At 39.6% G+C, this 25,487-nt stretch overlaps 1 protein-coding gene across 1 annotated transcript in view; it reads left to right on the plus strand.

The window, feature by feature from the left end:
• LOC127445273 (receptor-type tyrosine-protein phosphatase S-like) overlaps positions 1 to 25,487 on the plus strand; it is a 102,266-nt gene that overhangs the window by 69,909 nt on the left and 6,870 nt on the right. Inside the window, exons 17-31 of the mRNA XM_051705209.1 lie at positions 6,694 to 6,791; positions 8,074 to 8,330; positions 8,759 to 8,852; positions 9,039 to 9,248; positions 9,553 to 9,713; positions 10,332 to 10,343; positions 10,453 to 10,568; positions 10,703 to 10,741; positions 11,409 to 11,506; positions 13,538 to 13,661; positions 13,897 to 14,072; positions 17,549 to 17,668; positions 20,248 to 20,402; positions 21,773 to 22,058; positions 25,235 to 25,413. Coding sequence (XP_051561169.1) covers positions 6,694 to 6,791; positions 8,074 to 8,330; positions 8,759 to 8,852; positions 9,039 to 9,248; positions 9,553 to 9,713; positions 10,332 to 10,343; positions 10,453 to 10,568; positions 10,703 to 10,741; positions 11,409 to 11,506; positions 13,538 to 13,661; positions 13,897 to 14,072; positions 17,549 to 17,668; positions 20,248 to 20,402; positions 21,773 to 22,058; positions 25,235 to 25,413 — 2,125 coding nt within the window. The remainder of the gene's footprint in view (positions 1 to 6,693; positions 6,792 to 8,073; positions 8,331 to 8,758; positions 8,853 to 9,038; positions 9,249 to 9,552; positions 9,714 to 10,331; positions 10,344 to 10,452; positions 10,569 to 10,702; positions 10,742 to 11,408; positions 11,507 to 13,537; positions 13,662 to 13,896; positions 14,073 to 17,548; positions 17,669 to 20,247; positions 20,403 to 21,772; positions 22,059 to 25,234; positions 25,414 to 25,487) is intronic.

A 25,487-nucleotide genomic window follows, 5' to 3' on the forward strand; every position in this document is an offset into this window, starting at 1 on the left:
TCGGACATTTCATTGGGCCAGTCACTTCAAGCTATCGCACACTCATAACATATGCACAAATGGTCAAGACTCTGCGTAGCACATCAAATTTTAACCGAATTTTTGAGTTTATTTGCATATCAAGTGTTTTCATTCAGGAGTTCTTATGTGCAATTGTTTGATGGAAACCCAGCTAGTGGTTTCTTTTGATGATGTCATCATTCCAATCTATCATTGAAAGTCATAGATGTAGAATTGGTGGGTGGGTTAAGAGTAACAGGTAAGAGCATAATAGACACTCAGTGAAAGCACCTTGAAAGACAGAGTCAAACAGGTATGTTTAATGTTGTTTGTTTCAGTTCAGTTAAAACACATCTGATTTCTTTGTTAAATGTCTTCTTAATTTTATCTGTCTGTGACAGCACCATTTTATGACAACTGCGTTTTACATGTAGTCTGTTTTCATTTTATGTGACTTAATTTCCACACATCATCCAAGGTAACACTAAAACTAACCACTGATGCCTTAATACACACAATTAAACCCTCCCACTTCTATAATCACCCAATCAGAGTCCATACCCCTTCCCCAGAATGTCACATGCATAAGCCCCTCATCCTCAAGTCTGTTGCTCAACTGGGCTCCACCCCTCATTGATGACAATGGAATCATAACCGGATACTCCATCCGCTATGTGGCAGTGGAACGGGAAAAAGATCACGTACAAAGGATTACGGACATCCCATCTAACTGTTTTCGATACCGGATAGAGGGACTAAAGAAAGGGACCTTGTACTCTGTTACTGTCGCTGCCCACACAGATGCAAGCCAAGGGCCAGAGAGCCTGCCGGTATTGGTCCGCACTGAGGAAGATGGTATGTCTCTATGGCCGTGCCTTTATCTGACCCTTGACCTCAAGTTAAACCTCTTCTTCCTTCGGTTTTACCGAACCATTAATCAAGATAAATGAACCATACCCTGACTCCATACCTCTTTTCCTCACCTTTTCTTGCCTTCTCCTGTGAGCTGGAACGAATGTTCAGCTGTGTTTACATGTCTTTTATCCTAAAATGCCCCTTTAGTGCCCAGTGCACCTCCGCGGGCTGTGGATGTGGTGGTCTTAAATGCCACCTCTGCCAGAGTGTCATGGAAACCTCCAGTTGCTGAGCGACAGCATGGAAAGATTCGTGGTTACCAGGTGACATACATCAGGCGCACAGTAGGGGAGAGAACAGGCTTTCCCAGAATCAAGGAACTCCTACTGAGAGACTCACAGGTAGGAGACAACACCTCACTGACCACGTTTACATGCACTTAAGAAAACGGTTTATTTGAGGGCTTTTGCAGAAAGTGGCATTCTGAAATGTCATGCAAACGAGAACACAGATTTCCTTACACTGCTTAAGGGATTAAGAGAAAGTGGGTTTCACTCAGCTTATGTGGCCATGTTAACAGTTTTTTGAAGAATGCGTGAACAGACCGGATAACAAACGTCATAGGTCGGAGCCCAATAACAAGTCAACATAGTGGAAAGAATTCCGCATTTCTGAGATTACAGTGGGAAAAGCACATAAACTATATACTATACCCATTTATACACACCAACTTAAAAATCACATTTGTGCGTATGCGCTCCTACATTGGGGGAATCCCAGAGTTTTATGTAAGAGGGAAACCCCACTATTGCAGCGCAATTCCGCTGCAGGTCGCGACAGAAAGTTAAGGAAACAAGCACAGCAACAACTCTGGAATATCTAGAAATAAAGCAAGGGAGAATAAAGTAGCAGTCTTCCTCAGACGGCATGTTTGTTATTTACACAAGTGTTGTGGGAAACTACGTTATATCGAAATAAGCCGCTTTCTTGCAATAATCCACTTTCTGGACCGATGTACACAAATGTACATCTTTTCTTTAAAAAAAGGAAAAATTTAGGTTATAGTAAGGCACTTTTTAAGCCAATTTTTAGAGGGTTTAAAGGCAGAAATTTAAAGCTTATAATTTTATAAAAGCGCTTACATTAATTCTTCTGTTAAAACTTGTGTATTTTTTGAGCTGTAGAGTTGTTTAAATTGTCATTTTTACAGTCATTTTAGGGTTTTAGGGTTTGTTGACATTACATCGTCATGGTAACGAAGTTGTAAAATTGGCTATAACTTTACACAGAAAAGGTTATTAAGTGATTTTATCACACTAAAATCATATTAACACACATATCTCTTATGTCTTTTGGCTATAATTTTGAAACAGTGAGTATTTTAATGTTCAAAAATTGGCCCCATTCACTTCCATTGTAAGCGCCTCACTTAAACAGTGAGAAATAAATTGTGGTAATCAATTTTATGCCACAAATGCTGTCGATTAAGCTTAACTTGTATTGAACCCAAAACATTCCTTTAAGTCATTATGTGTAGCAACCCTTATTTGCATGTTTAGTTTTTCCCAATTCAAAGATAAATGACCTAAATTCTTATTCCCAGTAATTCATGGACTTACAACTTTTTTCTTTCCAGCATCAGCATATTGTCGTATTTAAACTCTAGAAATACAGTGCAGATCTCAACTATTTCTTGATCTGTACGAGTTGTTTGTTTGGCAGTGATAAGAGTTCTTAGCTCATCTAATGCCTAAATGGACTTTAATTTCTATTTAACCTTCAGACAACATCAGTGTCTGGTTATTAACTGTCTGCTAAGACAGAAGCTCTGATAAACTTCTCAGAGACAAAGAGCCTGTAAAACACCATAGTTCCAGTAAACATTTCGCACTAATGATTCTCAGTAGACCACTATTTGTTGTTGTAAGTAATCAAATTTAGTCTCAGCATTTACATTACATATCAAGAGGAATTACATTTTGCTTAATCTTTTGAGATAAAAGAGTTCATTGTACAACAAAAATGTACCGCAACGTTTAAAAATCAAAGCATTTCCCACAGTGAATATAGACCATCTATGACTTCTAAGGGGGAGAGATGGTGGAAAAAGGTCATAAAACCTAATAATGACTGTTTTATTTTTTATAACGTATCATTATAAGTGAACCTTTAGTAAAAAAAAATAAATAAATAAATAAATACTGCATTAATATTGTATAAAATATATGGCATAATTTCTTTAAATTTTACTTTATTTTTGTTTTAAATGTTGCAGCCACAGAATGATTCCAAACAATATGTGAGTATGTCTACTCTAAACATGATCAATAATTTCAATTCTCTGTCCATATTTATATGAATTCATACAAATATTTAGCAAAATATAATTTTAAATTATTATAAGCCAATTTGGTTTGATTGCATTTTGTATACTAAGATTTCAGTAAGGTGTGTATGTGTTTATTTAGGAGCTGATTTTGTCTGATTTGTGGCCGAACACTGAATACTCTGTTGCTGTCGCTGCATTCACCTCAAAAGGCGATGGAGCAAAAAGCAAAGCTACCGTCATCAGAACTAAACCCTCATGTGTGTACACACACTCAAATGCACACAAATTTATGCACTGATAGACACTCTTGCTGTTAACTTTATCTAAGGCCAAAGGTGCTGTAAGCATTTTTTTTTTTTTTTTAATAGCACACAGAAGTTGTCCTTACTTTCTGATAGATATCACTGAAATGTGTGTCTTAAGAAATCACATCTGACTCTGGGACATCCCTAGCCTCTGCAAACAGGAAAAATCTGTTTATTGATGAAAATGTTCATTGACGAAGGTTTTTTTAATTTTGTCAACAATAACAAAGATAAGGCAAAAAAGATGTATCATGACGATAATCAAACAGCTTTAATTAAAACATACTGTTGACGAAAATATGACGAGAAACAAATAATATAGCAAAATATTAACAGTGCACTAAAACTATTCATTTATTTATTTATTAATATACATTTTTATCCTCTTTTCTCCCCAATTTGGAATGCCCAATTCCCACTACTTAGTAGGTCCTCATGGTGGCGCAGTTACTCACCTCAATCCGGGTGGTGGAGGACAAGTCTCAGTTGCTTCCGCTTCTGAGACAGTCAGTCCACGCATCTTATCACGTGGCTTGCTGTGCATGACACCGCGGAGACTCACAGAATGTGGAGGCTCATGCTACTCTCCACGATCCACACACAACTTACCACACGCCCCATTGAGAGCGAGAACCACTAATCACGACCACGTGGAGGTTACCCCATGTGACTCTACCCTCGCTAGCAACCGGGCCAATTTGGTTGCTTAGGAGACCTGGCTGGAGTCACTCAGCATGCCCTAGATTCGAACTCACGACTCCAGGGGTGGTAGTCAGCGCCAATACTCGCTGAGCTACCCAGGCCCCCTTTCATTTATTTATTTTAATGAAAGAAACATCTTGGAAGAATTGATTCAAGTAATCCAGCCATATTATGTTATAGATTTTCTCTGTGAATGTAATGTAAACTTTGTGAGCTAAAAAAGCTGAACACCTTTACAATGTACAATACTAACAGGTAAATTACCTCACTCAAATGCATCCTATATGTATATTTATCATCTACTGTATATCAACAACATAAACTTAGTATTACAACTTACTGAGTTGTCTGCAAAGACAATGAAGCCAATAAACACCTAGTTACACGCTAGTCAGAATGCATTAATTGTGTTGTGAATATGCCGTTTCTTAAAAAAAAATGCTACACTTAATGCAATATCCTAAACTGCCCAAATGTGAGGAATTCACAACAGAGAAACTTTTAAAAATTAGATAATACTTCAGTATATTCATTTGATGCTATTATTTAAGGAGCTCAGGTTTTCAGGGCTGTTTTCAGCTGTTTTTTTTTTTTTATATTGATTTTTTCCCTTTTTCTCCCAATTTGGAATGCCCAATTCCCAATGTGCTTTTAAGTCCTCGTGGTCGCGTAGTGATTCGCCTCAGTCTGGGTGGCGGAGGACAAATCCCAATTGGGCACTCTGCGTCTGAGACCATCAACCTGTACATCTTATCAAGTGGCTTGTTGAATGTGTTGCCATGGAGACATGGCACGTGTGGAGGCTTCACGCCATCCACCGCGGCAACCACACTCAACTCACCACGCGCCCCACTGAGAACGAACCACATTATAGTGACCACAAGGAGTTTACCCTATGTGACTCTACCCTCCCTAGCAACCAGGCCAATTTGGTTGCTTAGGAGACCTGGCTGGAGTCACTCAGCACACCCTGGGATTTGAACTAGCGAGCTAGAGAACTCCAGGGGTGGTAGCCAGCGTATTTTACCACTGAGCTACCCAGGCCCCCATTTTCAGCTGTTTTTAGCTGCTACAAAGGGGTGCATGGGAATGCCCTTCAGTGTCGTAAAATGACATAAGTGAAACCCTACAGTCTTGTTGACTTCATGACGATGGACTTTACAGACGCATGCAAATGTTTACCATTGCAAGTCCACAAGATCACAAATACACATATGGAAATCTTGCGTAAGTTTGCAAAATGGCTGTAATCACTTACAGCACCTTAACCACAAAAGCAAGTGTTTCACTCTCAGTAACACCACAAAATAGTATGAAACAGCTACAGCTTTACATATTCAGTCTTGATCACTACAATATTAAAATACCCCATGTTATCTGCTACACAGTGCCAGGTTTGCCCCTTCTTTCAGTGGTATCATCGAAGGATGGCACTGCCCTGCTGAACTGGCAGCCTCCTCCAGCCGGTTTGTCTCCTGTGCTGGGCTACAGGCTCTCATACGGCCAGGCCGACCCAACCTCAGACTCCTTCATGGTATTGGAGCTTAATGCTGACAAACGCACCTACACTGTCTCGTCCCTGAGCGCTGGGGTGCTGTATGTGTTCCATCTCGCAGCCCGTAGTGTGTGGGGTTATGGTTCAAGCTCTCAGGTCACACTTCTAACCCCAAGTGTGATGGTAACTACCACAGAGGACACAGTTACCATCCCAGGCACAACGGAATGTCGCTTTGAGGTTGCAGAGAGGTCTCAAAATGCAAGCATTCTGGAAACCATTCCGTCTTTGGCTAATTTAACGGCTGAAAACATTAACTCCACATCTGTGATTCTGAGATGGGAGCGACCAGGAAGCAACAAGCAGATCCAAGGTTACCGCGTGTGGTTTGCGGTCAGCTATAGTAATGGCACGGACATTGCCATGGAATCTGATGTTACAGAGCCCACTGTGGTTCTTACTGGCCTAAGGGCAGATACTGAGTATGTGGCGAGAGTATGCATGCTTAGCAAACATGGGTCTTGGCCCTATAGTCACCCAATATCCATCAGAACACAACCAACACAGGAAGGTAGGACACATGCATATCTTCGCACATCAAGGCACCCTTCCCAAACAAACCACCACATTCTCTTTTCTCTGAAAAGATGTACACACTGACTGTCCCTTTCTCTGTTTTTATGTGATCCTTTCTGTTTATCTGTGTTTGTCTGTTTCTTGTTGGGTAACGTCCACTAAGAGCATAAAAAGGTGAGAAATCTTTCTATAAAGGAGTCTAGATAAATATGGAGTGCTCCATAATCCCATAAAACCACTGTATTAAAGGTGAGCTCTTGGACACAAACGAAAAACTCTTACACCTAGAGAAAAGAGTGACTAGCTCTCTTTTCTCTGATGCTGCTCTTTTCAACATGGGAATGCTTGAAGCCAGAGGTTCTGATGAAGTGAGCTGATGTATTGATGTATGATGGTTTATGTGCTGATCTCTTTGTTTTTCTGTTTAATAGTGTTTGCAGTGAACTTCAAAGTAAAAGCTGCTATGAAGAACTCAGTGCTTCTGACCTGGGAGTCACGCACTGCCAGTAATAAAGCACAGTCACTCATTGTAAGACATTTTTTTGTGTGTGCGTGTGTGTGTGTCACAGTTTGAGTCTTGATTTTGTAATATTTGTCTTAAGACCTCTCAAGACCACATGGCTTTGTTTTTGGTTTCATAATTTCATGTCTTGGTCTGGGTCTCATAAATCATTAATTGTCTTGGTGTGGGTCTTTAAATTTGAAGTGTTGGTCTGGATCTGGGTTTCGGCTTAAGGTCTCAGAAAACAGTACAGTCTATTTCTAGCATACTAATGGTGATAATTATCTCAACCAGTTTGAGAGTTTGCTCTGGAAAACTGCCTTGGCAAGAAACATGAATGATGCGATACATTTATCTCACTTCATTAAATCTCACTTCATTAAATTGCACAGGCTGGTTCATGGACTCGCAGGTCTTGGCCTGGGTTTGGGTCTTTAGGTTCGGTCTTGCTCTGGATCTGGGCCTTGAGGGTTCTAATCTTGGTCTGGGTCTTAAATGGTCTAGCTTAGGTCGGGGTCTGGATCTGGGTTTTAGGAAGTCTGATATTGGTCTGTATCTGGGTCTTAGGGGGACTGGTATCAGCCTGGGTCTTAGGGGGTCTGGTATTGGTCTGGATTTGTGCTTTAGGAGGTATTGTTCTTGGTCTTATATGTCTGCTATTGGTCTGGATCTGGGTCTTAGGGGATCTGGCACTGGTCTCGATCCAGGCCTTATAGGGTCTCGTATTTGTCTGGATCTGAGCCTAATGGGGTCTGGTATTGGTCTGTGTCTTAGGGGGTCTGATATTACTGTGGGTCTTTGGGGTCTGGTATTGGTCTGGATCAAAGTCTTAGGGAGTCTGGTGTTCATCTGGGTCTTACAGGTCTGGTATTGATCTGGGTTTGGGTCATAGGGGTCCGGTATTGGTCTGGTTCAGGGGCTTATATGGTCTGGTATTGGTCTGGGCTTAGGTCTTAGAGGTTATGGTATTGGTCTGGGTCTTATTGGGTCTGGTATTGGTCTGGATCTGGGTCTTAGGGGATCTGGTAATGGTCCGGATCTGGATCTTGGAGGGTTTAGTCTTGACTCTCTGATGTGTGTGTATATATTTTTCCTCCCTCACCTTCCCCTTCATACTGCGGATGGAGATGGAATAGTGTATGACAGTGTTTGTTTGACTGTGTGAGTATGTTAGCATATGTCTGAGGTGTCAGTCTTAATTTCTTTCTACTCTCCTCAAGTGTGTGTGTCTCAATATGTTGAAAATCTGTTCTGGAGAAGTGTGCATTTTTAATTGATTTATTACTATTCCAATTTATCTTGCTTTCAGATCTCATATGGAGATGGTGAGAGTGTGGAGGTGGATGGGCGGCTTGGCCAGAAGTTGGTCACTAAGCTAAAGCCTCATTCTCTCTACACCTTCCTGTTAACCAGTAAAGCTGACAGTACTGGAGGCCTGCAGCACCGTGCGGGCGCCATGACAGCTCCAAACCTGCTGACCAAGAAACCTCAGCTGCTGGACAAGACCAGCACCCAGAGCATTGCTACACTGCAGCTGCCCGCTGTCCAGGGACAGGCTAATGTCAGGTCAGAAAAACACAAATGAATGCACCCACACTGAGCACACCTCCACACACACACATTCACTATGTACAGCTAAACACACCACTATTTTTTTCATGTCAAATTAGCCTCCACCCCAGTTCTCAATTCCAAAACAAATCTCATTCTCATTATTATAATGTGAAAAAATAATCATACATTATTTAATCATACATTACTATAATGAGAATAAAAAAAATTTGCATTGCAGTAATGAGAATTTGGGGGGGAATGTTGCTTAATTGTCATGAAAATAATGTCACAATGGAAAAATCTTAATGGTCTCAAAAACATGCATACTTTTCTTAATGCAAAATATAATATTTATTTGATTTTGGGCTGAAATAATGTATGACCCGGGTATTTCTTCAAGAGATTCACTGATAATTATAATTTATAATTTTTCTTGGAAGGGGTTTCTACATTGTGGTTGTTCCTCTTAAGAGGCAGCGAGGAGGAAACTTCCAGAATTTATGGAGTGATCCAGATGAGATGAACATTGATGAGGTACAGAATTTAAATGATGAGTTTTAATTGCGTTTTAATCTTTTTAAAAAGAGTTGTTTAAATGTAATAATTTTGTGCAATAGTGCAAACAAATCACTGTTGTTGTTTAAGGCATGTGTTCAGCATATGGGAGCTATATTAATTTGACATGTGTCTTGTGCTTGCCTTGTTTGCTGGTTTCACCAGTTGCTGAGAGAGATTAATGGCACCGGTCACTCTGTGCGTTTGCGGAGGCAAGCAGAGGCAAAACCATACATCAGTGCTCATTTCCAGAATCTCCCAGCTGAGTTTAAACTAGGAGATGGACGTGTGTATGGAGCATTCCTGAACCGACCGCTTCTTAATGGACAGGAGTATGTCTGCTTCGTACTGGCTATTCTTGAACTGGGCCAGAATGTAAGTCACTCCCTTCTCTCTCATTTTGGGGACCACAGTGATAATGTAATGATAGCACCCATTGTGGTAATTCTACATTCTTTGACTATTCTACATACTTTCTATAGTGTGTGAGCGTCATTCTCAGAGAAACTTAACATTGTTTGAACCAAAAAAAATGATAAAGGTGCAGTGAATCAATAATTTTTAGTTTATGTTCCCCTGGCTAAAAATTATCTCCAGATCTTTCGGTTTAATTTCTTGCAGAGTATTTTGAACTTGTTATTGGTTTTCCTGATGTGTCTGTTTGCTCTTTGACTGATAGACCGTGTATTCCACGAGTCCATTCTCTGATGCCGTGCTGTTCTCTGACGTTGAGCCACAGCCAATCGTAGACGAGGAGGAGGGGCTTCTATGGGTGGTGGGGCCAGTGCTGGCCGTCATCTTCATCATCAGCATAGTCATCCTCATTCTTCTCTTTAAGAGGTGAGAGAGAAAGAGTAGTGAGCAGGAAAGTGATTGATATATAGAGAGGTGAATGGAGATTAAATGGTATCAGTGTGTTAAAAGAGGAAGTAAAGGAGGAGAGAAGATGAGATAAGTGGGGTGGGGGGGGGCTGAAGAAGTGTAGTGAGAATAAGACGAGGAGTGAAGGACATGATTAAGATGAATGGGATAAAGAATAGTGTAGGGAGAGTTGATTATGTCATTTGCAATGCTTCCTTGGAATGAATGGTCGCTGCCATTTTCATGGTAACAGTGACTTCTCTGATTGGTGGATCCCGCTTTAGGATTATGGGTAGTGTAGTTCTACATCAGGAATTTGGCTATTAAACATGTTTTTTTTATTTTTTTTTATTAAGTTGAAATTACTAATTTGTGGCTTCTTAACTTGTGTGTTTAACAATATCAGAGCCCATGGAAGGTCCGTGTTGAAATCTTTGTACATTATAGCTTCTCTATGGAGAAAATGAATGGGATTTTTACTTCTGGAACCCTACTGTTGCGCTCTAGCACAGATTTTATAACTTTTTCTAATGCAGAAGCTAAATTTTTATTAATGTATTTTTTTTACTTCCCTTTTTGTATCTGGGCACGAACCAGCAAACCAGACAGGTCTGTGTATCATATTTCTCCGAACATTTAATTACGACTGAAATGCAATATAAAGTACTTCCTGCTAAGTGAGCGTTGCTTTAATGTTCCTGTGCGTGTGATGTTACAGGAAGCGGGCAGAGCTGGAGGGCACGAAGTGCAGTTTTCCCAGCAGCGGTAAAGCCATGAGTTCCCAGCATCCATCTGACCCAGTGGAGCTGCGTAGAATCAACTTCCCAACGGCTGGTAATACACTATGAAAACACATGTAACAAACAAACACACACACTCAATTCAGAAGAATCCAGAAGACACAGTCCAGAGGAATTCACTTTCCAGCTTCCCTTGAAGACCACAACATTATGTTCTCTCTTTCCTAGGTTTTCGTGCATCTATCATCGGTTATCGTCGGTTATCAAGTTAGTTTTGGTTTCTGGAGTCTGCATTAACAACTAATGCGCACATATGCAGTAACTTGTTTGGCTTCCACATCTTCTAACTCATTTGGCCAATAACAGGGGTGTTTGTCGACACCTGCTGCAGTGTGTGAAGCTTTTACCTCTCTGCTCTCACCCGCCTCACTTTACAAACTGGCTCGTACACACCAATAACCACAAACATTTGATTTTCTATTATGGTGGGGGCTCTCCATTGACTTCTGTTGGTTTTATATTGAGCTAATGGATTTCTATCCCTTAACCCTATCCCTACCCCTTAACCTAACCCTCACACAAACATTTTTGCAGTTTTATATTGTCATTAAGACATTATATAATGTTCATTAAGCCATTTTCCTTGGGAACATTGACTGGTCCCCACAATGTAGGCTAAACCTGACCCACACACACACACTCCCTTATACTGTACCTAGTTGTCTAAATGGGGACATACCATAGCCTTCTATTGTTTTTAAATAAAGCTAGAAGGCAACCATAACAGACATGAAATCAGCTATTTTTCAATTATATTCCAAATGTAGTAACATTTATGTAGTATTACTTCTTACTGTATTGTAATCTATACTAGTGTGCAGAGTCTTTGAGAGCTCAAATGATCTGTATGTGTGTGTGATGCTGTGATTGACAGGCATGACCAGCCACCCTCCAGTATCCATCTCAGAACTGCCAGGCCACATAGAGAGGATGAAAGCCAATGACAACCTAAGGTTCTCTCAAGAGTATGAGGTCAGATCATGCATACACACAAACACTGATTCACACCCCCCAGGATGTACATTAAAAACATATTGGCCAATGAATAATGTATATTAGCACCACATTACAGCATAACATATTGTGCCTTGAGTTCTTTTTCATGTAGGAATTTTTGAGTGAGCCCTTATTTTATCACATAGAACATGAGGAGTATGTAATGTGTGAAAAATAGGGCATGTTCCCTTTCAACTGTTTCCCCCACGCATGAAAAAGTTAGAAATGTCTTGAATCAGAACGAAATGTATGATCCTTACAAGAAGATTAATTTGCGAACAGCACAGAGATTTAAAATTCAAAGTGGCACATGGAAACCCACAGAAGCCATGCATTATTTTTCTCTCGTTCTTGGTCTCGACAAAAGATATCTCGACAAAACAAGTTATTTTAAGTTTTTCTCTTTATTCGAGAAAAAAAGACAATAAAATGACAGTATGGACTCTAGTTAACATTTTTATTATTTATCATATATTATTTTTCCTAATTACACACAAACATATAGGCCACGTACACACTACAAAGTTTCAGGAGTGACAACCGCATTTAAATGCAGGAGGGAATCCCCTAAATTTGAAACAAGATACAAGAGTCACACCAGTGTAACCAGTTTTGTGCTCGCTAGTTTTAAAGTAATAGTTCACCCAAAAATGAAAATTCTCTCGTTATTTACTCACCCTCATGATATCCCAGGTGTGTATGACTTGCTTTCTTTAGCAGAACACATTTGAAGAAAAATATTTAAATATCTCAGCTCAGTAGGTCCTTAAAATGCAAGTGGATGGTGATCAGCTCCAAAAATCACAGATAGTCAGCATGAACGTCATCCATATGACTCCAGCTGTTAAATTAATGTCTTCTAAAGTGATATGATCTCTTTTGGTGCAAAAAAGATCAATATTTAAGTACTTTTTAACTATAAAGCTTCACTTCCATTCAACAGCAGTACGCGTGTGTGACGTAATTGTGTTGGCATGTTTATGTGAGAACTGACGCTCATTCGACACATCCGGAAGAGCAGTGCTGTTTACAACTGAGTAGAACTGTACAGTAACGTTGTACAGTAGCTTAGAAGACATACATTTAACCACTGGAGTCGTATGACTTTTTTATGCTGACTTGTCTGTGATTTTTGGACCTTTAAAAGTCTGGTCACCATCCACTTGCATTTTAAGGACCTACTGAGCTAAGATATTCTTCTATTTTTCTTCAAATGAGTTCTGGTGAAGAAAGAAAGTCATACACACCTGGGATATCAAGAGGGTGAGTAAATAATGAGAGAATTTTCATTTTTGGGTGAGCTATCCCTTTAAGCAAAGAGATTATCCACCAGAGACGAATTATTATCCGGCAATGATTAGTTAGTTGCAGTTGACAGAATCGCTGTGTTTTGTTTATGCGCATCTAAGCGGCTGCTGTTAAACAGCTTGCACGCTCTCTCTCTCGACAGTAATGTTCATGTTACCCCAAGACCGCAGGGCTGATAAGAAAACTACAGTGGAGAGAGAGACTGGAATATATGAATGAATGAAGACACATACCTCTGTTTGTATGATTTATACCAGGAGAAGACAGGCACATCTCACACATGCTATTAACCACGTCATTAACAACTAATTGTTCAGTTCGGTTCCATACACACTACCTGGAATTTATGAAAATGCGGTTGTCACTACCTGAATTTTTCAGTAGTTAATTCGGTTGTAGAATGCAGTTGTCACTTCCGTATTTTACTGAACTGTGTGTGTAAAGAACAGGATTAAGCACTAAAAGGTGAACTGGCAACCGAATTTAGCTGTAGTGTGTATATGTATATAGCTATATACTATATATACTGTATGTATGTGTATATATATATATATATATATATATATATATATATGCTTCTGCTCAGGTGCTCAGATCCACCAAGTAGAAATAGGTTTTTTAAGCAAGAAAAAAAATTAGAGGCAACATTGATGTCAGGTGAGGTGTGGAATTCATAGTGCATGTCTTTCTTTTTTGTAGTCTATTGATCCAGGGCAGCAGTTCTCATGGGAACATTCTAACCTTGAGATTAACAAGCCAAAGAACAGATACGCCAATGTCATCGCCTACGATCACACCAGAGTATCACTCTCCAACAATGACGGTGAGAGCGTGTGTGCTCAATATCTCAATATTTCATTTGTTGTGTGCATTCATGAGAAATAAGACATTCCAGTGGTTTCTAATGGTTGTTTCTATTTGATTTGTGCTGCTACTTCGTTTTGAAGTGTTACATGTCTCACAGTTGCTGCGACTTGAATTATATTTACATTTACACTTATTCAAGTTTATTAATGGAAATATAGAAATCAAATGAGTGTGTTTTTTCTGTTCTGCAGGTGTTCCTGGTGGTGACTACATCAATGCCAACTTCATAGATGGGTACCGCAGACAGGGTGCATACATTGCCACCCAGGGCCCCATGCCAGACACGTTCAGTGACTTCTGGAGGATGGTCTGGGAGCAGAACTCAGCAAATATCATCATGATCACCAAACTTGAGGAGAAATCCAGGGTACGTGTACTAAACCAAACGCATACAGACAGGCACACTCGTGTTCACTATATTTGGAGTCATACATCTAGATGAAGCACACACTCAAGTTCTGTTCCAAAACATTATGAGCTGCTTTCATAGGGAGCTACTTTCTACTTTTCTTTCTGTTTTTTAATTGGTGGACATTGTTCCACTATGTTAACATGCGCTAGTAGGATGTCAAGACAGTCTCTCTGTTTTTTCACCGTGTCTTTGCATGAGCATTTTTAAGACGCCGTGTCAAGAACTTGATCTTTTAAGAACGTGTCTCAAGATTCCTGGATTTTTACTCCAGGAACACCCATTCACCGCAATTCTGTGTGTAATGCAAAGACTTGGAGTCCAGTGGAGTCTGATGTTAGCGTGTTGCTAAGCTAACGACACAATAGTTTAATAAGCACAAATGCTGCGTTCCATTTGTCTTGGAAGTCGGAGCTCAGGACTCGGATCGACATCATATCCGTAAAAAAAAACAAGAAATCCGAGTTGGATGCGTTCCTTTTACACACAACACGACAAGTCGGAAAAAAAGATGGACGCCTCCAAGAAAGTAAGTGTTGCACTAGCTCTTTTGGAGTACAGAGAGCTACAAAATAAGTATGCCCTTCACCTAAGAGACCTCGAGAAAGATGACAGAAAGTGGAGAAGGTATGTTAATGTTTCCACGTATTTGATTGTATCAAAACATGTTAACCACGTTTTAATCGAACCAGCGGTGTAAACAAAGGGCAATGCCCTATGGAAGTACAAACGTATATTTGCAATATAAATTTGCCTAACTGTTATGTGTAAACTGTTTTACGGTTTGTAATGTTAGGCAGTGTTGTTGTAGCAACATTGACCATTGTTCTTGTAGCAGCAGCGACCATTGTTGTTGTTAGAGCAGCGACCTAGCCAATTTTAGCTGTACCAGTTTATAAACAACACATTACGCGGTAATTCACGCATAACAGGATCGTAGCAACATACCTATAGGCAACGGTAATACAGTATTGTGTATACGACTTACTAAATTGGACACAAAAAAGACAAAAGTGCAAAAACTTTAAACCCACAGCATACTACAGTCGATGCTCTTCACAGCCATCTTGCTTTCTGAAGTCCTCTGAGTTTGTCCGACTTTCCGAGTAGGAATTCCGACATCGGGGGGCATTCCATTTGTCAGTTCCGGTCAAATAACTCGGAGCTCCGACTTCCGAAATGGAACGCAGCAAAAAATACACAACACACAGATATTGGGTTAGGTTAGGGTTAGGGTTAGGTTTAGGGTTAGGGGTTAGGGTTAGGTTAGGTTAGGTTAGGGTTAGGTTTTGGTTTAGTGTTAGTGGTTAGGGTTAGTGTTAGGTTAGGGTTAGGGTTAGTGTTGGTGTTGACCGGGGGTTGCTTTAACCAAATACTCTCCATCATTTATAGATTTGTATAAATATTGATGGATAATTTCAAATGCTGTCCATCATTTTGCCTGATAAAAAAAAATGTAAAAACATTTTAGCCTAGTGCATCAGTTTTGACTTCACTGTCTCTCTCATACATACTACCGCTGTGTGTGTGTGCCTTGTTTATTGCCTGGTTGTGTTAAGATGTCTATTAACAGGCACCATCACCAGTAACATCTGGTAATACATGTCTCTTTTGACCAAATATGTTTGTATTTTTAGGAGAGGGTCTCTGAATTAATGACTGCATACATTAGTCATTACGTTAGTTTGTTACTACATGATTAGTGTGTTACTTTATTATAATAAAGCTTTATAATAGCTAATGAATGTGCGAATAAACGGTGCATCGTTTCTGCCATTTACTTGCATTTAATGAAAGCGCAAAAATTACTTTTAGAGAAGAATTGTCAGTTATTATAGAGGAGTACCTGCATTAGAACTTCAGAGATGTGTGTGCTTCTCATCTGTGACACTTTGTGATATAAGGCATACTGAAATAAGTTCTATGAAACTGTGCATGTATGTGCATTTTCAAATATTCCGACATTTGGGAGGTCAAAATATATATCATTTAGGCCTATCCTCTGCTATGGATATGCCATTATAATGGATGATATGCTCCTAAATGTAGTACTTTAAAATTAAAACGAGTATAACAGATAAAAATAGACCATGATGGAAATTTTACAACTCAGTCCATCAGAGTGACAGATAAAGATTTTTTCTAGCGCATCCTCTGGTGTTGACTGTTTATTTAGACTGAACTATTTAGTGAAACTGTTCCGTACTGAATGAATTATAAGAATATTTACAGTATAAATAGCATTTCTCTCTGCATGTCCACTACTGTATGTTGAATAAATATTTTCACTGAGCTTGTAGCAGTACATTCTGTGGTTGCCTTATCTGTGAAGGATATATGAAATATACTTTGTCAAAACAAGGTATCTTAGAAGGCATCTTAAGGTTTGCCTACTGTTTGGAAAAGCATTTGCATTGGGAGTGAGCATATGATGCCTAAAAATGCTGTCTAGGTATGCAGCTCACTAGGTTTTGAAACAGCTACTGACGACAATTTCTCAGACTCATCAAGAAACGTACCTTCCATACTAACCTTTGTATGATCAAACATACCATTAATGTTTTCATATTTATCAGTGAGTGTGTTGGAACAGAGTAAGTCTTACACTCTTTGTCTGTTACTCTCCAGATGCCTTCGTATTTCTTCTCAAAGGCAAGACGTCTCACTTGGCTAATTAGATCACTCTCACTTTTCACTTGAATGGTTGATACTCAGTGAATCACGTCTTTTCTCTCTCACTCTCTTGTTAACTCTGTCTCAACCCTTTTTTACACCCTCTCTCTCTTTTTCTGATCTCTGTCTTCTCTCTTCCTCTCTCCCTCACTTATTTCTGAGTGCAACTTGATATTTTATCACTGCATGCTAAAATGTACTCTTAAAGGTTGTGTCTCATTCCATTCCCTACTTCCCTTTGACTTGAATCAGGATATCTTGAATATGAATTCAGGCACAAGATTCGGGTTTTTAATGATATATGATGATAAAAGCAACTTATTTATCAATATGATACTTAATATAATGGGCTATATATAAGAGTGTTGTATGTTTTGTGTACAGTACATACAATTGATCCAGATCTTTTCATTTTATGTATGTGGACCTTTTCTGTTATTCATTTCTGATGATGGAAGAAGACATTGTGACATTTCTGATAAGCTAAGCTGATATAGCAAGCGATGCCCACTAGTTTTTACGGTACATTCTGGGATTTTTTTAGAGAGTGAAAGATTCAGTTCACACAAATGATTTTTGACAACAGCCCTTGGAATATCTGAGTGGATTGAGACAACCATTGTGAGGACTGTTATTAATGAGAAGCAACAGATAAATATCAGTGATTGTCTCAGCTGGTTCTTCAGCTCTCCTCTGATGTTTGACATTAAGACATATGCAACAGTAAGAGGTTTAGTAAGCTTCTACTGAACTGTGTGCAGAATAAGTGTGATCAGTACTGGCCCAGCAGAGGCACAGAGACATACGGACTCACGCAGGTCTCTTTACTGGACACAGTGGAGCTCGCAACCTACTGCGTTAGGACTTTTGCTCTCTTTAAGGTAACAAAACAACAGAAATCAGCATGTAAGCACAGTACACACACACAAACACAGTTTTACCATCTCATATGTACCCTAATGCCATCTAAAAATGTACATGAAATTTAAATGAACTACAGTATTTACTTTCTTAATGCATATTACTGGTCTTATAGTGCATGATTCATTGGCCCATTTTTACAAACAAAACCATTATTTGCAATCTGTTTCATTTGAATATTTATACATATGTAATTTTACAATTTTATTTATTAGACTTGTGGTGTCTTGTATGTGCAACGACAGATCTTCATAAATAAGAATTATATTATACTTATACAAAAGACAATGAAAACCTGTATTCCACTCTAATCTGGTAGTATAAATAGTAAATATACAATAGGTAGTATATAGAAGTGCTAGTATATATACAGTGCATTCATAAAGAATTCAGACCTCTTTTTTCACATTGTTGTTGCAGCCTTATGCTAAAATGCTTTAAATTATTGTTTTTTCACATCAATCTACACTCCATACCCCATAATGTCAAAGCAAAATCAGATTTTTGATAGCAAATTTATTAAAAAGAAAACTGAAATATCACTTTGACATAAGTATTCAGACCCTTAACTCAACTAACGTACTTAGTTGAAGCACCTTTGGCAGCGATTGCAGCCTCAAGTCTTTTTGGGTATGATGCGACAAACTTTGCACACCTGGATTTGGGGATTTTCTGCCATTCTTCTCTGCAGATCCTCTCATGCTCTGTCAGGTTGGAGGGGGACCGTCAGTGGACAGTTATTTTCAGTTCTCTCCAGAGATGTTCGATTGGGATGAAGTCCGAGCTCTGGCTGGGCCCCTCAAGGACGTTCACAGAGTTGTCTCTAAGCCACTCTTGCATTGTCTTGGCTGTGTGCTTAGGGTCATTGTCCTGTTCGAAGGTGAACCTTCGGCCCAGTCTTAGGTCCTGAGCACTCTGGACCAGGTTTTCATTAAGGATATCTCTGTATATTGCTGCGTTCAGCTTTCCTTCAACCCTGACCAGTCCCCCAGTCCCTGCCACTGAAAAACACCTCCACAGCATGATGCTACCACCACCATGCTTCACCGTTGGAATGGTATTGCGCAGGTGATGAGCGGTGCCTGGTTTCCTCCAGACATGACGCTTGGAGTCATCAGAGCAGAGAATTTTGTTTCTCACAGTCTGAGAGTCCTTTAGGTGCTTTTTTGCAAATTCCAAGCAGGCTTTCATGTGTCTTGCACTGAGGAGAGGCTTCCGTCTAGCCACTCTGCCATAAAGCCCAGATCGGTGGAGTGTTGCAGTGATGGATGTCCTTCTGCAGGTTTCTCCCATCTCCACTCATGATCTCTGGAGCACAACCAAAGTGACCATCAGGTTCTTGGTCACATCTCTTACCAAGGCCCTTCTACCCCGATTAATCAGTTTGGCCGGGCGGACATATCAAGGAAGAGCCCTGGTTGTTACATACGTCTTCCGTTTAAGAATTATGGAGGCCACTGTGCTCTTAGGAACCTTCAATGCAGCCAACATTTTTTTTTGTAGCCTTCCCCAGATCTGTGCCTCGACACAATCCTGTCTCTGAGCTCTGCAGGCAATTCCTTTGACCTCATGGCTTGGTTTTTGTTCTGATATGCATTTTTTGCTGTGAGACCTTATATAGACAGGTGTGTGCTTTTCCAAATCATGTCCAATCAATTGAATTTGCAACAGGTGGACTCCAATCAAAGTGTAGGGACATCTAAAGATGATCCAGAGAAATGGGATGCACATGAGCTAAATTTCAAGTGACATAGCAAAGGGTCTGAATACTTGTGTCATTGTGATATTTCTGTTTTTTCTCTTTCAAAAATCTAGTTTTTGCTTTGTCATTATGGGGTATGGAGTGTAGATTGATGTTAATTTTTTAAAGCATTTTAGAATAAGGCTGCAACATAACAAAATGTGAAAAAAATGAAGGCGTCTGAAAACTTTATGAATGCACTGTATATGTTAGAGGTGGGGGAAAAAATAGATATGATAAAGCATCATTATATTTTTCCTCGTGATATTGTATCGATATTTGCACGATATAAAAGGCTAACCTTTTAGGTGAAATAAATTATACTTTTGTGTATTGAAACTGTGTTGTAATAAATAATGTTTTTAAAGTATTAAGGCTACTATTGAATTCATAAATACTATAATTTATTTTTAGAAAGACAAGCTACGTTGACCTAACCACAGAAATAGGGAGCCATTATGGTTTTATATGCTTATGGCTTTGCATTGTATGTAGATTTTAGGAAATAACCTGGCCTTGTTTTGTAAACTGGCACTTTTATATTAATACATTTGGTGATTTGGAAGCAGTTCTCTTAAGTCCGATGAAGACGAATGAGAAACATTGAGTGAAATATCGCAATATATCGTAGTTTTGAATCGCAAAACACCAAAAATAAAGAATCGCAATAATATCGTACCGTGACCTAAATATCGATATTATATCATATCGCCAGTTACCTTGTGTTTCCCACCCCTAATATATGTATAGTAGTGTAGCTTATGATACAGTGCTGAATTGCGTTGTTTCTTTGGGAAGAGTGGGAGTGGAGAGAAAAGAGAGGTTCGTCAGTTCCAGTTCACTGCATGGCCAGATCAGGGGGTACCTGAACATCCCACTCCCTTCCTGGCCTTCCTGAGACGGGTCAAAGCCTGCAACCCCCCTGATGCCGGACCCATTGTGGTCCACTGCAGGTAAACGGCACAGAATAAACCCATAAACACATTTCAAGCGAGACGTGACAGGGACCGAAGAAGTTTTCTACGTTTCTTTTTTATCATTGACATCAATGGCCTAAATGGTATTGATAGTGTCAGTGGTTCTCAACCGGTGGATCACAACCTTAAAATTGGTCGCAGGTCTGTTCTGATTGGGTCATGGACAACAGGGAAAAACAATGCTAAATGCAAATAATAAAATGCAACCAACCATATAATCATGCATAGTTAGGATAACAAAATTAATAGGCTTAATAACTTTTAAAAGGGATATATCTTTTGCTAGTGACGTCAAAGGCTGTGCATTCGATCAAACTCTGTGAATTTTGCCTCAAATTAATCTGTCACTTGATTAGGCAAATGCCAACATGGACAAAACAACACAAGCTAAAACAAATCAACCAAGACTACAGCATATATAGGTTCAGTTGCAGCCTGGATAAACATGGTTTGTACTGACCACAATGTGTTGGTTTGGTATAAAAATCAACAAGATCATAATGGAAATCGTCATGCTGCTTCCGTCATGTTGTTACGCTCATGTTCCCTGAAATCAACTCCATTCTGCTGAATTACTGACAAGCGCCATCCCCAATCAGACATTTTTGCATTAATTCAAATATGTTTACCTGTTTTTGTGGCACAACTGATCTTGGAGACATGAGTTCAGGTCCCATGGAAACCAGGAAGTAATCGCTTTTACATAAACAAAGGTTAGCGCGATTCAAATGTTGCATTTTCGAAGTAGAATTATTTTACTGATGGTTAGATTTAGGTTTGGGTTAGGGCATGGGATTAAAAAAATGTGCATTCCTGCTGAATGTATTACATCATTTACAACTAAAACTACAACTCTCTTTTGGCGCCACCATGTGGACATCCCCTGGAAACTGGTCATCAACATTTTCAGCTCCTGCCACTGGGGGGCAGTGGTTCAAATTTATCTAAGCACAGACTGATTTTAGCAGCAGAAATTTCAACCTCCGCTTGCCGAATTCACAGTGTGACCAGTCTGAAAAATAAATAAATAATTGCAATCTTTGATTTTAATTTTCGTAATGTCATTTTACTTAGTTTTGTACGCTAATCTATTTTGGTTCTGCTGGGTTGCCACTTGATGCCTAATGTAAAATCTTGGTCCCAAAGCAAAACCAGTTTAGAACCACCGGACTATATAATCATTGGCCTAAATGGTATTGACTATATGACTAATGTAATATCTAACGGAATTTCAACAGAACTTTCACTGCAGCTCTATTGTTTGTCCGTCTGTGCACTTAATGCTTTTTGTGCAGCCTAAGTGCTGTGATGCAGAGTTTGACAGAATTATTCTCTCTCTTTCTCAGTGCTGGTGTGGGTCGCACAGGCTGCTTCATTGTGATTGATGCCATGCTGGAGCGTTTGAAGCAGGAGAAGACGATAGATGTTTATGGTCATGTGAACCTGATGCGATCTCAGCGAAATTACATGGTACAGACAGAGGAGCAGTATGTATTTATTTATGAAGCGCTGCTGGAGGCTGTTTCCTGCGGCAACACCGAGGTGCCAGCGCGGAACCTTTATGCATACATCCAGAGATTAACTCAGACGGAGCCGCCAGAGCACATCAGCGGAATGGAGCAGGAGTTTAAAGTGAGTTAAGCCCAAGAATGTTTAAAAACCTATAATAAATTAATGTCTCAAAATGTGACATTGGCCACATACACACTGCAGCTAGAAATGGTTGTTCCTCCTCTGCTGAGTGCTTAATCCCATTCTGTACACACTTTTCCGGTCCGCTCCTGAAAACATTAGGGAATGACAACTACAATTACATTAAATCTGCATGGTGTGTACAGAACTGAACAGAACAACTAGCTGTTAATGCTGTGACGTTGGCACTCTTTTTTGGACACTGACAGCTTGTCTAAGGTGCGATGATAGAATATAACAGGAGCAGATGTATATGTCTTTACTCATTTTTCTGATTTTGGTACTGTCTCTTTACCCATGGTAGTTGCTTGTACCAGCCCCGAGGTCTACATCAGCCTACACATTTCTCTCCAGAAAGACTAAGAGTGCTATTTAAGGGGGGCCTGGGTAGCTCAGCAAGTAAAGACGCTGACTGCCACACCTGGAGTCGCAAGTTTGAATCCAGGGTGTGCTGAGTGACTCCAGTCAGGCTTCCTAAGCAACCAATTGGCCTGGTTGCTAGGGTGGGTAGAGTCACATGGGGTAACCTCCTTGTGGTCGCTATAATGTGGTTCGTGCTCTCAGTGGGACACGTGGTGAGTTGTGTGTGGATGCCGCGGAGAATGGCGTGAAGTCTCCACACGCACTAGGTCTCCGCGGTAACGCACTCAACAAGCCACGTGATAAGATGTGCGGATTGACGGTCTCAGACGCGGAGGCAACTGAGATTTGTCCTCCGCCACCTGGATTGAGGTGAGTCACTACGCCACCACGAGTACCTAGAGCACATTGGGATTGGGCATGCCAAATTAGGGAGAAAAGGGGAGAAAAAAAAAAGAGTGCTATTTAAAGAGCATAAACAAAGAATGGCACCTCTGTTGAAGCAGGTTTATGAAAAATTGCTGAATGTTAATTTTACTCCAGTCTGATCATTTAAAGTAATATTCCGGGTTCAATACAAGTTAAGTTTAAATGACAGCATTTGTGGTATAATGCTGATTACCACTAAAATGTATTTTTACACATCTCTCCTTTTCTTTAAAAAAAGCAAAAATCAAGGTTACAGTGAGGCACTTACAATGGGAGGCGAATTTTTGGAGGGTTTAAAGGCAGAAATGTGAAGCTTTATAAAAGCACTTTCATTAGTTCTTCTGTTAAAACTTGTCATTTTAAATGGCTAAAAATTGTCATTTTTACAGCCATTTTAGGGTTTTAAGGTTTGTTAACATTACATCGTCATGGCAATGGAGTTGTAAAATTGGCTATAACTTTACACTGAAAAGGTTAATAAGTGATTTTATCACATGAAAATCATGTTAACACACATATTGTTTACTTCTTGTGACTATACTTTTGAAAAAGTGAGTTTTTAACGTTAAAAAATTGGCCCCCATTTACTTCCATTGTAAATGCCTCACTGTAAACCAAATTTTTGCTTTTTTTAAAGAAAAGGAGGGGCAATTCAAAAATAATTTTTGTGGTAATCAATATCATACCACAAATGCTGTCACTTGAGCTTAACTTGTATTGGACCCGGAATATTCCTTTAAATAATTCACACTGAAGATTTTTTTTAAGAATGTATGAGGTTTTTGTCCATACAATGTAAGTCAATGGTGTCCATTGCTTTCAAACTCCAAAATGCACATAAAGGCAGCATAAGGGTAATCCATATGAATCGAGTGGTTTAATCCATGTCTCCTGAAGCGATTTGAGTGCTCTAGGTGAGGAACAGACTAAAAATTAAGTTCCTATTTACTTTAAATCTTGACATCCGCAGTCTCCTTGGCATGTTCATGAGAGAAGCTTGTTCACACACTTGCCTGCTTAACGCATGTGTAGAATGCTGTACACAAACCAGACACAGTGTTGCCAGGGTCAGGGTTTTCACCATGAAAAAAATGTGTACAGAAAAATTCCTGTATACTTTTAAAATGTACTGCGGTTGCCAAAGGGTTGATGATAAACTTTAGTACATCTATAACTGTCTGGTTTGGTTCATCCAACAAATCAGAGAGAAGGAAACTACAATGGACAGTCAGGACTGCTGAGAGGATTATTGGTGCCCCCTTGCCCACTTTCCAAGACCTGTACGTCTCCAGAGTGAGGAAACGTGCAGGTAGAATCACTCTGGACCCCACACTCCCTCTTTGAGCTGTTGCCCTCTGGCCGGCACTATAGAGCACTGAGCGCCAGGACATCCAGACACAAGATCAGTTTTTACCCTCAGGCCATTTTCCTCATGAACAATTAAACTGCCTTCAGGACTCCCCCATAGTGCAATAATGTAAATAAATATCTCATGTACATATGTATATTCACTCATATTTAATTCAATAACTGTACATACCCCTACCTTGCACATTTATTACTACTTGCACATGTACATACACCATTCTGTATGTCCTATTTTTTTTTTTTTTGTACGCCTAGTTATACTCTTACCTTGTTTTATATTCTGTGTCTCACTGTAATGTTCTATGTGCACTTGCTTGTTTCTCCTATCACCAAAAAAAATTCCTTGTGTATGTGAGCACACTTGGCATTAAAGCTCATTCTGATTCTGATTCTGAAACTTAAAATGTAAGGTCTTACTGATGCATTGAGGATCTGGCAACCAAATGCATCATCAAAGAATCACTGTCTTGAATCTAGCACTGTGTTCCAATCGGGCTGGATGTCAAGATTTATAGTGATTTAGGTCTTAAAATGTGGTCTGTTTCTCACCTAAAGCGATCATACCGCTTCAGAAGACATGGATTAAACCACTTTTATGCTGCCTTTATGCCCTTTTTGGAGCTTGGAAGTGTTCGAACCGATTGACTTGTATGGAGAAAAACACATCATACATCCTTCAAAATATCTTCATTTGTGTTCTGTAGAAGAAAGAAAGTCATATGAGTTTGAGACTGCACGAAGGTGAGTAAATGATTTGAGAATGATCATTTGTGGGTGAACTATCCCTTTAAATTCAGTCGTCACTCCCAAAACTTCCCAGTGTGTACATGGTTATTATACATTATTTTTTTTTCCTGCCAATGAGTATCAGTTGCAGATTGCTTTTCAGTGTGTCTATACGTTTATAGGAAATTCCAAAATTGTTCTCCTATTACATTTTTTCTGTATCTCCTTTACAGCGATTAGCTAATGCTAAAGCACATAACTCCAGATTCGTCAGTGCCAGCCTCCCGTGCAATAAGTTCAAAAACCGACTGGTCAATATCATGCCATACGAAACCACACGCGTGTGTCTGCAGCCAATCAGAGGAGTGGAGGGCTCAGACTATGTGAATGGCAGTTTTATAGATGGCTACAGGTACATTGAGATTGCTGTTGTTACATTTATCACTATAAATGAAACAAGACACCACAACTACAAACAAGCCACTA

The sequence above is a fragment of the Myxocyprinus asiaticus genome, chromosome 8, assembly GCF_019703515.2.
Source record: "Myxocyprinus asiaticus isolate MX2 ecotype Aquarium Trade chromosome 8, UBuf_Myxa_2, whole genome shotgun sequence".
Lineage (NCBI taxonomy): Eukaryota > Metazoa > Chordata > Actinopteri > Cypriniformes > Catostomidae > Myxocyprinus > Myxocyprinus asiaticus.